The 15,339-nt window shown below is 49.4% G+C and overlaps 1 protein-coding gene across 1 annotated transcript in view; it reads right to left on the minus strand.

The window, feature by feature from the left end:
• The window catches only part of dnah2 (dynein, axonemal, heavy chain 2), a 288,980-nt gene extending 276,069 nt beyond the window's left edge, over nucleotides 1–12,911 (minus strand). Inside the window, exons 1-6 of the mRNA XM_060854787.1 lie at nucleotides 12,853–12,911; nucleotides 11,091–11,143; nucleotides 6,983–7,153; nucleotides 6,298–6,526; nucleotides 5,200–5,310; nucleotides 1,040–1,278 (exon numbers count right to left, since the gene is read on the minus strand). Of these exons, the coding sequence (XP_060710770.1) occupies nucleotides 1,040–1,278; nucleotides 5,200–5,310; nucleotides 6,298–6,526; nucleotides 6,983–7,153; nucleotides 11,091–11,143; nucleotides 12,853–12,901 (852 nt within the window). The 5' untranslated portion in view covers nucleotides 12,902–12,911. The remainder of the gene's footprint in view (nucleotides 1–1,039; nucleotides 1,279–5,199; nucleotides 5,311–6,297; nucleotides 6,527–6,982; nucleotides 7,154–11,090; nucleotides 11,144–12,852) is intronic.
• Nucleotides 12,912–15,339: the final 2,428 nt, after the last annotated feature.

Consider the following 15,339-nt stretch of genomic DNA (forward strand, 5'->3'; position numbering starts at 1 on the left):
CTCAGCGATCACTGCGCACTGAGCTGACTCTCTCTGCTGGGACTGTAATAGGAGCTCAGCGATCACTGCATCCTGCGCTGACTCTCTCTGCCCAGACTGTAATAGGAGCTCAGCGATCACTGCACGCTGCCCTGACTCTCTCTGCTGGGACTGTAATAGGAGCTCAGCGATCACTGCACACTGAGCTGACTCTCTCTGCTGGGACTGTAATAGGAGCTCAGCGATCACTGCACATTGAGCTGACTCTCTCTGCTGGGACTGTAATAGGAGCTCAGCGATCACTGCACACTGAGCTGACTCTCTCTGCTGGGACTGTAATAGGAGCTCAGCGATCACTGCGCACTGAGCTGACTCTCTCTGCTGGGACTGTAATAGGAGCTCAGCGATCACTGCATCCTGCGCTGACTCTCTCTGCCCAGACTGTAATAGGAGCTCAGCGATCACTGCACGCTGCCCTGACTCTCTCTGCTGGGACTGTAATAGGAGCTCAGCGATCACTGCACATTGAGCTGACTCTCTCTGCTGGGACTGTAATAGGAGCTCAGCGATCACTGCACACTGAGCTGACTCTCTCTGCTGGGACTGTAATAGGAGCTCAGCGATCACTGCACATTGAGCTGACTCTCTCTGCTGGGATTGTAATAGGTGCTCAGCGATCACTGCACGCTGCCCTGACTCTCTCTGCTGGGACTGTAATAGGAGCTCAGCGATCACTGCACACTGAGCTGACTCTCTCTGCTGGGACTGTAATAGGAGCTCAGCGATCACTGCACACTGAGCTGACTCTCTCTGCTGGGACTGTAATAGTAGCTCAGCGATCACTGCGCACTGAGCTGACTCTCTCTGCTGGGACTGTAATAGGAGCTCAGCGATCACTGCACACTGAGCTGACCCTCTCTGATGGCCATGGCAGAGTTCAGTAACTTGCAGAGTCTGGCAATCACTCCCTGAAGCTGTCAGTCCTTAGCAAAGTTATCACCCACTGAACGATAAAGGCAGTTATCAGGCAACCATTATATAAAGTCTAGCTTAGACGTACCTGGATAAGCTTGGCTAGTTTGAGAAAGGGACCAATGTAAGAGGATTTGGAAAGTTCAAGGATAGACTGGATGTGTTTGACACCAGCTTTATCCAGTTGGAAACCAATCCCCGACAGATCATCACACCGGTTGCGCCAGAAGTCAATCTCATCCAATGGTCCCGAGATCTCGCCTGTCTCTACAGCCTCCTGTGCACTTAGTACATCTTTAATCTGACGAGTCCAGTGAACAACAGCAGCTGAAAATTTAAGGGTATACATGAGATGCCATGTATTCAGTCATTATTGGCCAGAGAAAACTCACTCTCACTGAATGCCATCCCTTCTATCTCCTGAACAGGAGCTGGAGAAAGCTTGGCAGCCTCTTGAATCTGTAAGATTGGAGGAGGAGGCCATTGAACCCCTCAACACAGTTACACAGATTCTTTCTGAAGTTCCTTCATAATGAAATTTGCAGCCATTCAGTACACAATCAATTGTATTAATAGCAATGAAAGGCATGATCAAACCAGTTTTAATGTTTTAATTCGGTCAAATAAAGTTGGGTAAAGGTGGATTACATCAATAGAACCATAGGGTCATAGAAACAAACCATTCAGTCCAACTCATCCATACCAACCAGATATCCTATATTGATCTAGTCCCACCTGCCAGCGCCCGGCCCATATCCCTCCAAACCCTTCCTATTCATATACCCATCCAAATGCCTCTTAAATGTTGTAATTGTACCAGCCTCCACCACTTCCCCTGGCAGCTCATTCCATACACGTACCACCCTCTGTATGAAAGCGTTGCCCCTTGGGTCTCTTTTATATCTTTCCCCTCTCATCCTAAACCTATGCCCTCTAGTTCTGGACTCCCCAACCCCTGTGAAGAGACTTTGCCTATTTACCCTATCCATGCCCCTCATGATTTTATATACCTCTATAAGGTCACCCCTCAGCCTCCGACGCTCCAGGGAAAACAGCCCCAACCTGTTCAGCCTCTCCCTGTAGCTCAGACCCTCCAACCCTGGCAACATCCTTGTAAATCTTTTCTAATTCCTTTCAAGTTTCACAACATCTTTCCCATAGCAAGGAGATCAGAATTGCACGCAATATTCCAACGAAGGCCTAACCAATGTCCTGTAGAGCCACAACATGACCTCCCAACCCCTGTACTTAATACTCTAACCAATGAAGGAAAGCATACCAAACGCCTTCTTCACTATCCTATCTACCTGCGACTCCACTTTCAAGGAGCTATGAACCTGCACTCCAAGGTCTCTTTGTTCAGCAACACTCCTCATGATCTTACCATTAAGTGTGTAAGTCCTACCCTGATTTGCCTTTCCAAAATGCAGCACCTCGCATTTATCTGAATTAAACTCCATCTGTCACTCCTCAGCCCATTGGCCCATCGGTCAAGATCCTGTTGTAATCTGAAGTAACCTCTTTCGCTGTCCACTACACCTCCAATTTTGGTGTCATCTGCAAACTTACTAACCATAAGCTGCTATATTCACATCCAAATCATTTATGGGAATGACTAACGGCAGTGGACCCAGCACCGATCCTTGTGGCATTCCACTGGTCATAGGCCTCCAGTCTGAAAAACAACCCTCCACCACCACCCTCTCTCTTCTATCTTTGCGCCAGTTCTGTTTCTAAATGGCTAGTTCTCCCTGTATTCCATAAGATCTAACCTTGCTAACCAGTCTCCCATGGGGAGCCTTTTCAAACACCTTACTGAAGTCCATATAGATCACATCTACTGCTCTGCCCTTATCAGCCTTCTTCATTACTTCTTCAAAAACCTCAGTCATGTTTGTGAGACATGATTTCCCACACACAAAGCCATGTTGACTATCTCTAATCAATCCTTGCCTTTCCAAAGAAATGTACATCCTGTTCCACAGGATTCCCACCAATAGCTTGCCTCCCACTGATATCAGGCTTACCATCTGTAGATCCCTGGCATTTCCTTACCACCTTTTTCAACCACGTTTGCCAACCTCTAGTCTTCCAGCACCTCACCTGTGACTATCGATGATACAAATATCTCAGCAAGGGGCCCAGCAATCACTTCCCTAGCTTCCCAGAGTTCTAGAATACACCTGATCAGGTCCTGGGGATTTATCCACTTTTATGAGCTATAAGACATTCAGCACCTCTCCCTCTGTAAAATGGACATTTTTCAAGGTGTTGCTATTTATTTCCTCACATCCCCTATCTTCCGATGCAAAACACTCGTTTAGTATCTCCCCCATCCCCTGCAGGTCCACACATCGGCTGTCTTGCTGATCTCTCTCTAGTTACCCTTTTGTCCTTAATGTATTTATAAAAACCCTTTGGATTCTCCGTAACTCTATTTGCCAAAGCTTTCTCATATCCCCTTAACGCTCTTCTGATCTCCCTCTGCAGTATACTCCTACTGCCTTTATACCCTTCTAGGGATTCACTCGATCTCTGTTGTCTCTACCAGACATATGCTTCCTTCTTATTCTTAACCAAAACTTCAAATTCTCTCATCATCCAGCATTCCCTATACTTTGCCCTTCACCCTCACGGGAACATACTGTCTCTGGACTCTCGTTATCTCAGTTTTGATGGCTTCCCATTTTCCAGCTGGTTTGTTGCCGGTGAAAATCTGCCCCCAATTAACCTTTGAAAGTTCTTCCTAATACCGTCAAAATTGGCCTTCCTTCGATTTAGAACTTCAACTTTCAGATCCAGTCTATCCTTTTGCATCACCATTTTAAAACTAATAGAACGATACTGATATTGCCTCAGGATCATTGGTATTCACCTAACAAGGGCCGCAGCATGATAACTCATTGAAAGATCAGTTCCTGTCAGTACAGCTTTTCCTTGATAATGCACCAGGGTCCCAGCCCTAAATCCTGTTCTCAGATTTTGAGCTGAATAAATACATTTTAAGGGGAATCTTTGAAGCAAGATGTGGGTAAAAGAATGGGATATGTTGATCAGTTGAGTCACAGACAGGTGTGACTTGAGGGATTAAACTTGAGCTGAATAAAGTATTGACATTCTGTAGATCAGATGTGGTCTAGTCTAACATCGACATGGAGCCCACGGTGCTTGGAGTGTGGATCCATATTTACGTTCGGAAATGCCTCAGAATTTTGAATACTCCAATTGCGTATGGTCTCTTTCCTATCGGAAAGATGTTGTGAAACTTGAAAGGGTTCAAAAAAGATTTACAAGGATGTTGCCAGGATTGGAGGATCTGAGCTACAGGGAGAGGCTGAACAGGCTGGGGCTGTTTTCCCTGGAGCGGCGGAGGCTGAGGGGTGACCTTATAGAGGTTTACAAAATTATGAGGGACATGGATAGGGTAAATAGACAAAGTCTTTTCCCTGGGGTGGGGAAGTCCAGAACTAGAGGGCGTAGGTTTAGGGTGAGAGGGGAAAGATATAAAAGAGACCTAAGGGCAACTTTTTCATGCAGAGGGTGGTGCGTGTATGGAATGAGCTGCCAGAGGAAGTGGTGGAGGCTGGTACAATTACAGCATTTAAAAGGCATCTGGATGGGTATATGAATATAGGATATGGGCCAGATGCTGGCAGGTGGGACTAGATTGGGTTGGGATATCTGGTCTGCATGGACAAGTTGGACCAAAGGGTCTGTTTCCATGCTGTACATCTCTATGACTCTATGCGGCTCCCAATGGAAGTACCGATTCCAGCTCCACCAGCAGTGAATGACCAGTTAATAGCTGGCATGGTGGCTCAGTGGCTAGTATTGCTATCTCACAGCGCCAGGGACCCAGGTTTGATTCCTGTCTTGGGTGACTGTCTGTGTGGAGTTTGCACATTCTCCCTGTGTCTGCATGGGTTTCCTCCAGGATTCCTCCCACAGTCTCAAAGATGTGCAGAGCAAGTGAATTGTCCATGCTAAATTGCCCATGGTATTAGGTGTATTAGTTAGGGGTGGATGTAGGGGAATAGGTCTGGGTGGGTTACTCTTCGGCGGGTCAGTGTGGACTAGTTCAGCTAAATGGCCCGTTTCCACACTGGAGGGAATGTAATGTAATCTGTAGGAGTAGCATCAGGCAGATAACTTCTTAACACAGATTCAATGTCCCAGGAAAGCAAATGGGCAATGCTGATTGTAAAATAGTCACCAAAGGTGACCAATCTTACTGTAAGCTCGACTCACTTTCCAATCTCTGTACAAGCTCCTTATCCAGCGCAACCTGATCAGGTGGCAAATTCATGCCCTCAAGTGGAATGTAAAGTACTGTGTGGCCATCCAACTTGTAACGAGCATCTACAGAAAAGGGCAGGCACAGGTTAAAGCTGAATACATATTTTGCAATCCTGATGCCGTGGACCAGTACCCACCCACCCGCTGAGGAAAGTGATTCTGCCGAGATGTCAGGGGAGAAGACGATCAGGGCCCCAAGCTCACCTGCCAGCACTCAGCACTTTCCAAATCAAGGATGGTCCCCAGGGGAAGTTACTAAGAGAAGGGTTGCACCTCCACAATAATAATGCAAGATGAGGGGCGACCTTACTGACCCTCCGACAGTGCCCACTCCCTCAGCACTGACTCTCCGACAGTGCGGCACTCCCTCAGCACTGACCCTCTGACAGTGCGGCACTCCCTCAGCACTGACCCTCCAATAGTCCGACACTCTCTCAGCACTGACCCTCCAACAGTGTGGTGTTCCCTCAGTGCTGACCCTCCGACAGTGCGGCGCTCCCTCAGCGGTGACCCTCCGACAGTGTGGTGCTCCCTCAGCACTGACCCTCTGACAGTGAAGGACTCTGTGAATAGTGACCTCTGGCAGTCCTGGCACCAACAGCTAGGTGAATACCTTCACGCCGATAAAGGAGTTTGCTCAAACCCATGCCCCTTGGTTCAACAGCAGTGACCGGAATGCAACATGCTACCCCAAGAGCGGCATGGTGGCACAGTGGTTAGCACTGCTGCCTCACAGCGCCAGGGACCTGGGTTCAATTCCCGCCTCAGGCGACTGACTGTGTGGAGTTCGCACGTTCTCCCCGTGTCTGCGTGGGTTTCCTCCGGGTGCTCCGGTTTCCTCCCACAGTCCAAAGATGTGCGGGTCAGGTGAATTGGCCATGCTAAATTGCCCGTAGTGTTAGGTAAGGGGTATGGGTGGGTTGTCGGGTCGGTGTGAACTTGTTGGGCCGAAGGGCCTGTTTCCACACTGTAAGTAATCTAAAAAAAAAAGGCTGACACTGAGCAGGCGTGCGGGCAGCCCAATGTTCTGTATATCTGGTAAGTTGGTACCTGTAAGGCTGGCAAGGAACTTGTGCAGATGTGCTGAAAAATTGTTCTTGAGACTGTCAGGCCACATTCGGTTTTCCAGGAACTGTGGAGCATAGATGCCCAGCATGTGCCTGAGCAGGCTCTCCAGGTAACCTCCCCGGATGGTTCCAAACTGAACAACGTGCACAAAGTTGTCCGCATCAATCTCAGTTTGCTCCTTACGGATGAAAAAAATGAGATGATCTGTGGGCTGTATGGAAAGACAGAAAGAAGATTCAGGCAGTCACAGAGCTTGCCGAGATAACAGCTGCTTATTGTCAGGGAGGAGAGACACAGTCTTCTTTGGTGGTGATGGTGGTGGTGGGGCTTGGCGGGGTGAAGCACAAAGCACGTGGAAGGATTGAAGCGTGAGGAACTTCAAATTCAAGACAGGACTTTCAGGGACCGCACTTTCTCACAGCAAGGGGAACGGACTAGAGGGACTCTCGCCCCACGCACCAAAATTACCTGGAGGTCAACGGAAAATATTTTTAAAGAACTCACATATTTTTGGTTACTCAAGAGTATGAAGGGATGCAAAAGCAAGTTGGGTAAATGAAGTTAAGATAGAGGAGCACCCCGATGCCAATGGACAGCAGTAAGCTGGAGGGGCTGAATGGCAACCGGTCTGTTCCGCTGAGTGTACCTGTTTGCATTGGAAACGTACGTGAGATGGGGTGCCAAGGTGCACCTGCAGTCCACTGAACTGATCCATGTACACAGTCAGAACCCTCAGTGCTGTATCATGGATGAAGTCATCCAGACAGTGCTCACATTCCTCTGTCCACATCTCAGGCTGGAGATCCTCCAAAACCACACGGCTTTTAATGAGGTAGTTCTGCAACAGAAAACACACAGGAAAGTTTGCTTTCAGGGATTTTTAAAGAAACATTAGACCTGGGCGCAGTCTTCCCACGTCCAAAGGAATGCCAGCTGGGGATCAGTCCCACTGTGTTTCTGGTGCCAGGACACACACCAGAACCTGAGGTACAAACCCTAGCACAGGAACAAGGGAACGCTGCAATGGGAGGTGATGGCCTTTATCACTAGAATATTAATGGGAATTGGGTTCAAATCTAACCATGGCAATTTTAATTCAATAAAAAATCTCAAATTAAGAGTCTAATAATGAGCGTGAAATGGCTGTCATAGTCATAGAGATGTACAGCACAGAAATACACCCTTCGGTCCAACCTGTCCATGCCGACCAGTTATCCCAACCCAATCTAGTCCCACCTGCCAGCACCTGGCCCATATCCCTCCAAACCCTTCCTATTCATATATCCATCCAAATCCCTCTTAAATGCTGCAATTGTACCAGCCTTCACCACTTCCTCTGGCAGCTCATTCCACACACATACCACCCTCTGCATGAAAAAGTTGCCCCTTAGGTCTCTTTTATATCTTTCCCTTCTCACCCTAAACCTATGCCCTCTAGTTCTGGACTCCCCGACGTCAGGGAAGAGACATTGTCTATTTATTTGATCCATGCCCCTCATGATTTTGTAAACCTCTATAACGTCACCCCTCAGCCTCCGACACTCCAGGGAAAACAGCCCCAGCCTATTCAGCCTGTCCCTTTAGCTCAAACCCTCCAACCCTGGCAACATCCTTGTAAATATTTTCTGAACCCTTTCAAGTTTCACAACATCTTTCCAATAGGAAGGAGACCACAATTGCACGCAATATTCCAAACGTGGCCTAACCAATGTCCTGTACAGCCGCAACATGACCTCCCAACTCCTGTACTCAATACTCTGACCAATAAAGGAAAGCATACCAAACGCCGTCTTCACTATCCTATCTACCTGCGACTCCACTTTCAAGGAACTGTGAACCTGCACTCCAAGGTCTCTTGGTTCAGCAACACTAAAATGTATAAGCCCTGCTAAGATTTGCTTTCCCAAAATGCAGCACCTCGCATTTATCTAAATTAAACTCCATCTGCCACTTCTCAACCCATTGGCCCATCTGATCAAGATCCTGTTGTAATCTGAGGTAACCTTCTTCACTGTGGACTAGAACTCCTTATTGAAGTCCATATAGATCACATCTACTGCTCTGCCCTCGTCAATCCTCTTTGTTACTTGTTCAAAAAGCTCAATCAAGTTTGTGAGACATGATTTCCCACACACAAAGCCATGTTGACTATCCCTAATCAGTCCTTGCCTTTCCAAATACATGTACATCCTGTTCCTCAGGATTCCCTCCGACAACTTGCCCACCATCGAGGTCAGGCTCACTGGTCTATAGTTCCCTGGCTTGTCCTTATCAGCTTTCTTAAACAGTGGCACCATGTTAGCCAACCTTCAGTCTTCCGGCACCTCACCTGTGACTATCGGTGATACAAATATCTCAGTAAGACGCCCAGCAATCACTTCCCTAGCTTCCCACTGAGTTCCAAGGTACACCTGATCAGGTCCTGGGGATTTACCCACTTTTATGCGTTTTAAGACATCCAGCAGTTCCTCCTCTGGTTCACTAATGCCCTTTTGGAAAGGAAATCTGTCATCCATACCCTGTCTGGCCTACATGTGCCTCCAGACACCCAGCGATGTGGTTGCTCTGAACCTCCCTCATATATGGTGATGGGCATCAACTGGAGATTCATTTATGCACCTCCAAAAAGGAACGATCCAAAATGTATGGTCAAGCCGTGCAGTGTCCCTATCAATGGACAGCAAAGTCCATGTTCAAATCCCATCTCAAGTTGTGTTGGATATAGAGGTATATCATAACATATCCAAACAGATTGAGGAAAGAAAAAATTATAAAAAGGTACAGGCTGAAATTCTGGTTACTGGATTAGGACGCACATCCATACAGGGATTCTCATGTCATAGATAAATGTTTATGATGATTTGGTCACTTATCGCCTTGTTGTTCATGGGACCGAAGAATAAGTTGCCACAAACTTACTTCCAAAAATTATTTCAACAGCAGCTCAAAAGACGTCCACAACTTGGAAAGGTTTTGAGACAGCTGAAGGATGCAGTAAGGTCACACTGACTCAACATAACCCCCATTTCAATGTATTCAATTTTCAAAATGTTCCCCTATAATCCTCTACATCCCTAATATGTTTCAAGGCCATTACCCCTCCCTATCTCTGTAACTCCCTCCAGCCCCTACACCCCCTCCCTATCTCTGTAACTCCTCCAGCCCCTACACCCCCTCCCTATCTCTGTAACCCCCTCCAGCCCCTACACCCCCTCCCTATCTCTGTAACTCCCTCCAGCCCCTACACCCCCTCCCTATCTCTGTCACCCCCTCCAGCCCCTACACCCCCTCCCTATCTCTGTTACCCCCTCCAGCCCCTACACCCCCTCCCTATCTCTGTTACCCCCTCCAGCCCCTACACCCCCTCCCTATCTCTGTAACTCCCTCCAGCCCCTACACCCCCTCCCTATCTCTGTAACTCCCTCCAGCCCCTACACCCCCTCCCTATCTCTGTAACCCCCTCCAGCCCTGACACCCCCTCCCTATCTGTAACCCCCTCCAGCCCCTACACCCCCTCCCTATCTCTGTAACTCCCTCCAGCCCTACACCCCCTACCTATCTCTGTAACCCCCTCCAGCCCTGACACCCCCTCCCTATCTCTGTAACTCCCTCCAGCCCTGACACCCCCTACCTATCTCTGTAACTCCCTCCAGCCCCTACACCCCCTACCTATCTCTGTAACCCCCTCCAGCCCCTACACCCCCTCCCTATCTCTGTAACCCCCTCCAGCCCTGACACCCCCTCCCTATCTCTGTTACCCCCTCCAGCCCGACACCCCCTCCCTATCTCTGTAACCCCCTCCAGCCCCGACACCCCCTCTCTATCTCTGTAACCCCCTCCTGCCCTGACACCCCCTCCCTATCTCTGTAACCCCCTCCAGCCCCTACACCCCCTCCCTATTTCTGTAACTTCCTCCAGCACCTATACCCTTCCCTATCTGTCACCTCCTCTAGCCCCTAGGGTCCTCCCTATCTGTCATCTCCTCCTGCCCTTGCAGCCTTCCATGATCTCGAACTTATACCTCAAATCCAAGGGATAAATTAAACAGTGTATTTACACAAACTTAGGTTGCAATCACTGATTTTAGAAGGTTCCGAGATGTTTTGATCAAAAATGTGAAGGTATCACCGGAACTAGGAAGGATGAATAACAAGATATTGTTTCAGCTGTTCAGTCAGTCAAGGACGGGGGGGTGAAGAGTTTATAAATTATTCAGGTATGGAATTAAGGAACCAGTTCTACACATTAAACACGGAGGAAATCCAGAGAACTCTTCTGAAAACCACATTAATGCCTGATCAATTGTAAATTATAAAATTAAGAAGGAAAGATATTTGTGGTAAGTGACATGGGGTTGGGATGCACATCAGCCGCAATCTCAGAGTGGCAGAACAAGCTTGAAGAATAAAACGGACTTGCCCTGTTCTTACGTGCCTGCAGATCTCTGCACTCGTATTATTTTGACCCCCCGCCCCACCACTTGCTTACCATCACTACACCATTGCCAGGTGTACCTTTCGCTGACTGGGCCCGAAGCTGGAATTCCCCCCTCCCCCCCTCCCCAAACTTCCCCACCTCAGTTTACTCCTTTAAAACACTCCATACTATCAACCCCCTTGGCTAAGCTTTCAGTCACCTGACTTAACGGCTCCGATAAGCAAAGCAAAGTGCTAGAGTTCTGAAATACAAACAAAGTGTAGGCTGCGGCCAGAGAGAAAAGAAACAGCGGAGGAAGTTATCAGAGGTCTCCTCTCAGCACCCACACATACACTCACCAGACCGCCTCCTGAGTAGCGCCTGACTTCTCGGAGTTCATCTTCTCGCACTTCTACTTATGCAAGAAACAGCAGGAAAAAACAAAGTAAAACATGAGGCTGGGAATACACGAGTTCAAAGTTCACTCACTCACTGTATAAAGTAAGAAATCCCGAAAATTCATCAGCTCCAGCATGACGCTCAACCACAAACCTCAGGACGGTCTCCACTCCTGATGTGAAACAGCACATTGCACATTTATATTTCTAACACACTTTTACACCTGGTAAGATAAGTTTCTCAAGGGGAAGTGACTATTCCAGTGGAAGCTCATGATGCTGCCATCTGCATTGTGATCCTCACTAGATCATTTGTTACAGCCATAGTCATTCAGGGGAGGATCGTAGCCCAGGAGTCTCATACACAGCACTGACCCTCTGACAGTGCGGTATTGACTCAGCGTTGACCCTCCATCAGTGTGGCACTGACTCAGCGCTGACCCTCCGACAGTGCGGTACTGACTCAGCGCTGACCCTCCGACAGTGCGGCGCTCCCTCGGCACTGGCCCTCGACAGTGCAGCGCTTCCTCGGCACTGGCCCTCCGACAGTGCGGAGCTCCCTCGGCACTGGCCCTCCGACAGTGCGGCGCTATCTCGGCACTGACCCTCCGACAGTGCAGCGCTCTCTCAGCACTGACCCTCCGACAGTGCGGCGCTCCCTCAACACTGATCCTCCGACAGTGTGGTACTGACTCAGCACTGACCCTCCGACAGTGCGGCACTCCCTCAAACTGACCCTCTGACAATGCGGCACTCCCTCAGCACTGACCCTCCGACAGTGCAGTTGATACTGGTCTGCAGTTCTCCATTGAACAACACACACAGCCCAGATAGTCAACTACAAAAGCAATCATCCCAATACTCACAAACGGAGCAGCATCAGCCACAATAACGCTGTAGTAGCAAGGAACTACGAGCAGCAGAAGAAAAATACTATGCAGCGTTTTCAAGAACAGATACCCAATAAACACTGTCCGCCAATTCTTAAACAACAAACCCAAACAAGTGGACACAACACACCCAGAGACTCAAGCCACACTACCATATATCAAAGACATCTCAGAGATGACTACCAGACTACTCTGACCCCTTGGCATCATGGTAGCCCAGAAACCTACCAGCACATTGGAACAACTACTGGTGATCCCAAAAGACCATGTACCACAACCAGCAACATGAATGTCATGTACAAATATCCTGCAAGGACTGCAATAAGCAGTCCATCGGACAGACTGGCAGGAAACTAGCCAGCAGGATACAGGAGCACCAACTAGCCACCAAAAGACATGATCAGCTATCACTTGTATCCTTACACACAGGCAAAGAGGGACACTACAGCCATTCCAGGACAGGCTAAACAGAGACATGCACAGGAATTCATAGAAGCCTGGCATTCAAACCGGAACTCCATTAATAAACATATGGAGTTGAACCCCATTTACCAATCACTGAGTAAAAGAACTGGAAACATTACCCACCTTAACAGACCAAGACAAATAAACAGAAAGCGAAACAGAACATCAGTGCTTCAACAGAGGCTCACTGATGATGTTACCGAGCATGGTGACGAAACATCTGAGAACAAACCTACCAGCTCAGTGAAAAGACTCACAACCTGAACAAAATCTCTTTACCTGTTCCAAGTGAACACACCATCAACTGGTGTCAAGCACACTGTAATGTGTAAATTGGTCTTAATTCATGAACACGAGCTTTGCACTACCTGACAGGATATCGGTCTCCCTTCCCTTGGGAGACTGGGTGAAATCCATTCCAGAACTATCAGACTTCCCAATGGAAACAGAGGATGTTTTGAGGCTGGGGCCTAGTGAAAAACTGCCATGGCCCTCCATTTCTTCACTTCATATATCCTGCAATGAAAGAACATTGTATGACACTTTCATCTCCAGCCATTGTACATTCCCAATGAGAATCCACACAGCTCCCAAACTATCCATCTCAGATCAGAGAAACGCAAAATAGGAAATCTGAACCGGTACTGTCATTGTCCTCAAAGTGTTTCAGGGATGCAGTGTAGAGGGAGCTTTATTCTGACTGTAACCCCATCCTGTCCCTGTCCTGAGAGTGTTTGATGGGAGAACACTGTAGAAGGAGCTTTGCTCTGTATCTAACCCCCATTGTGTCCCTGTCCTGGGAGTGTTTGATGGGAAGACCATGTAGAGGGAATTTTATTTGGTATCTAATCCCGTGCTGTCCCTGTCCTGGGTGTATTTGATGGGGAGACCATATAGAGGTAACTTTATTTGGTATCTAACCCCGTGCTGTCCCTGTCCCTGTCCCTGGGAGTGTTGAATGGGAGGACAGTGTAGAGGGAGCTTTACCCTGTATCCAACCTCGCGTTCAGGAAGTGTTTGATAGTGAACAGTGCAGACAGAGCTTTACTCCCTACCTAAACCCATGCTGTCCTTGTCCTGGGAGATTTTGTTGGGGGGGGGGGGGGGAACATTGCAAAGAAAGCTGTATTCTATATCTAACCCTGTGCTGTCCCTATCCTGAAAATGTTTGATGGGGACAGTGTAGAAGGAGATTTACACTGCACCTGACCCTGTGCTGTCATTGTCTTGGGAGTGTTTGATGAGAGAGAGCGTAGAGAAAGAGAGAGAGCTTTCATTTATAAAGAGTGGAGGGAGTTTTACTTTCAGATCAAAAGAGTAGAGAAAGCTTTAGTTTGTATCTAAATTCCCGTTCTGTCCAAGTCCTGGGAGTGATGGACTGGGACAATATAGAGGGAGGATTGCATGAGGTGATGATTACGAGGGAATGTAAATATGGGGGCTCTCCCTTTTTCTCCATGAACACACCAGAACTACACCACTATAGATGTGACATTTGAGAGTGACTGAAAGGAAATGTTAACCATAACGAGGAAGAATTTGTAAATTCCTGTGGAAGCATTCACATCCTGAGAATGTCCGAAGAGCACCTCACACCAGAGACTAACTTTGGAAGCAGGGTCACAGTACCGCAGTGACAGTCTTAACGATGCATGGCAGGATCCCAAAAACAAAAGACTTGGGGAATGGCAGCAACACTGACCCTGGTACAAATACCAGTGAGTGCACAGGGGTGATAGACCAAACCAAAGGTTACATGGGGTCAGTCACATCCATTGGAGGAAGACAGGGCTTCATACTAAAGGCGATACTTTTGACAGTGCCCGCTCTCTCAGCACTGACCCTCCGACAGTGCGGCACTCCCTCAGCACTGACCCCTCGACAGTGCCCGCTCCCTCAGCACTGACCCTCCGACAGTGCGGCACTCCCTCAGCACTGACCCTCCGACAGTGCCCACTCCCTCAGCACTGACCCTCCGACAGTGTGGCACTCCCTCAGCACTGACCCTCCGACAGTGCCCACTCCCTCAGCACTGACCCTCCGACAGTGCGGCACTCCCTCAGCACTGACCCTCCGACAGTGCCCACTCCCACAGCACTGACCCTCCGACAGTGCGGCACTCCCTCAGCGCTGACCCTCCGACAGTGCGGCACTCCCTCGGCGCTGACCCTCCGACAGTGCGGCACCCTCTCGGTGCTGACCCTCCGACAGTGCGGCACCCTCTCGGTGCTGACCCTCCGACAGTGCGGCACCCTCTCGGTGCTGACCCTCCGACAGTGCGGCACTCCCTCAGCACTGACCCTCCGACAGTGCGGCACTCCCTCGGCACTGACCCTCCGACAGTGCGGCACTCCCTCAGCACTGACCCTCCGACAGTGCGGCACTCCCTCAGCACTGACCGTCCGACAGTGCGGCACTCCCTCAGCACTGACCCTCCGACAGTGCGGCACTCCCTCAGCACTGACCCTCCGACAGTGCCCACTCCCTCAGCACTGACCCTCCGACAGTGCGGCACTCCCTCGGCACTGACCCTCCGACAGTGCGGCACTCCCTCAGCACTGACCCTCCGACAGTGCGGCACTCCCTCAGCACTGACCCTCCGACAGTGCGGCACCCCCTCAGCACTGACCCTCCGACAGTGCGGCACCCCCTCAGCACTGACCCTCCGACAGTGCGGCACCCCCTCGGTGCTGACCCTCCGACAGTGCGGCACCCCCTCGGTGCTGACCCTCCGACAGTGCGGCACTCCCTCAGCACTGACCCTCCGACAGTGCGGCACTCCCTCAGCACTGACCCTCCGACAGTGCGGCACTCCCTCAGCACTGACCCTCCGACAGTGCGGCACTCCCTCGGTG

The sequence above is a fragment of the Hemiscyllium ocellatum genome, chromosome 44, assembly GCF_020745735.1.
Source record: "Hemiscyllium ocellatum isolate sHemOce1 chromosome 44, sHemOce1.pat.X.cur, whole genome shotgun sequence".
Lineage (NCBI taxonomy): Eukaryota > Metazoa > Chordata > Chondrichthyes > Orectolobiformes > Hemiscylliidae > Hemiscyllium > Hemiscyllium ocellatum.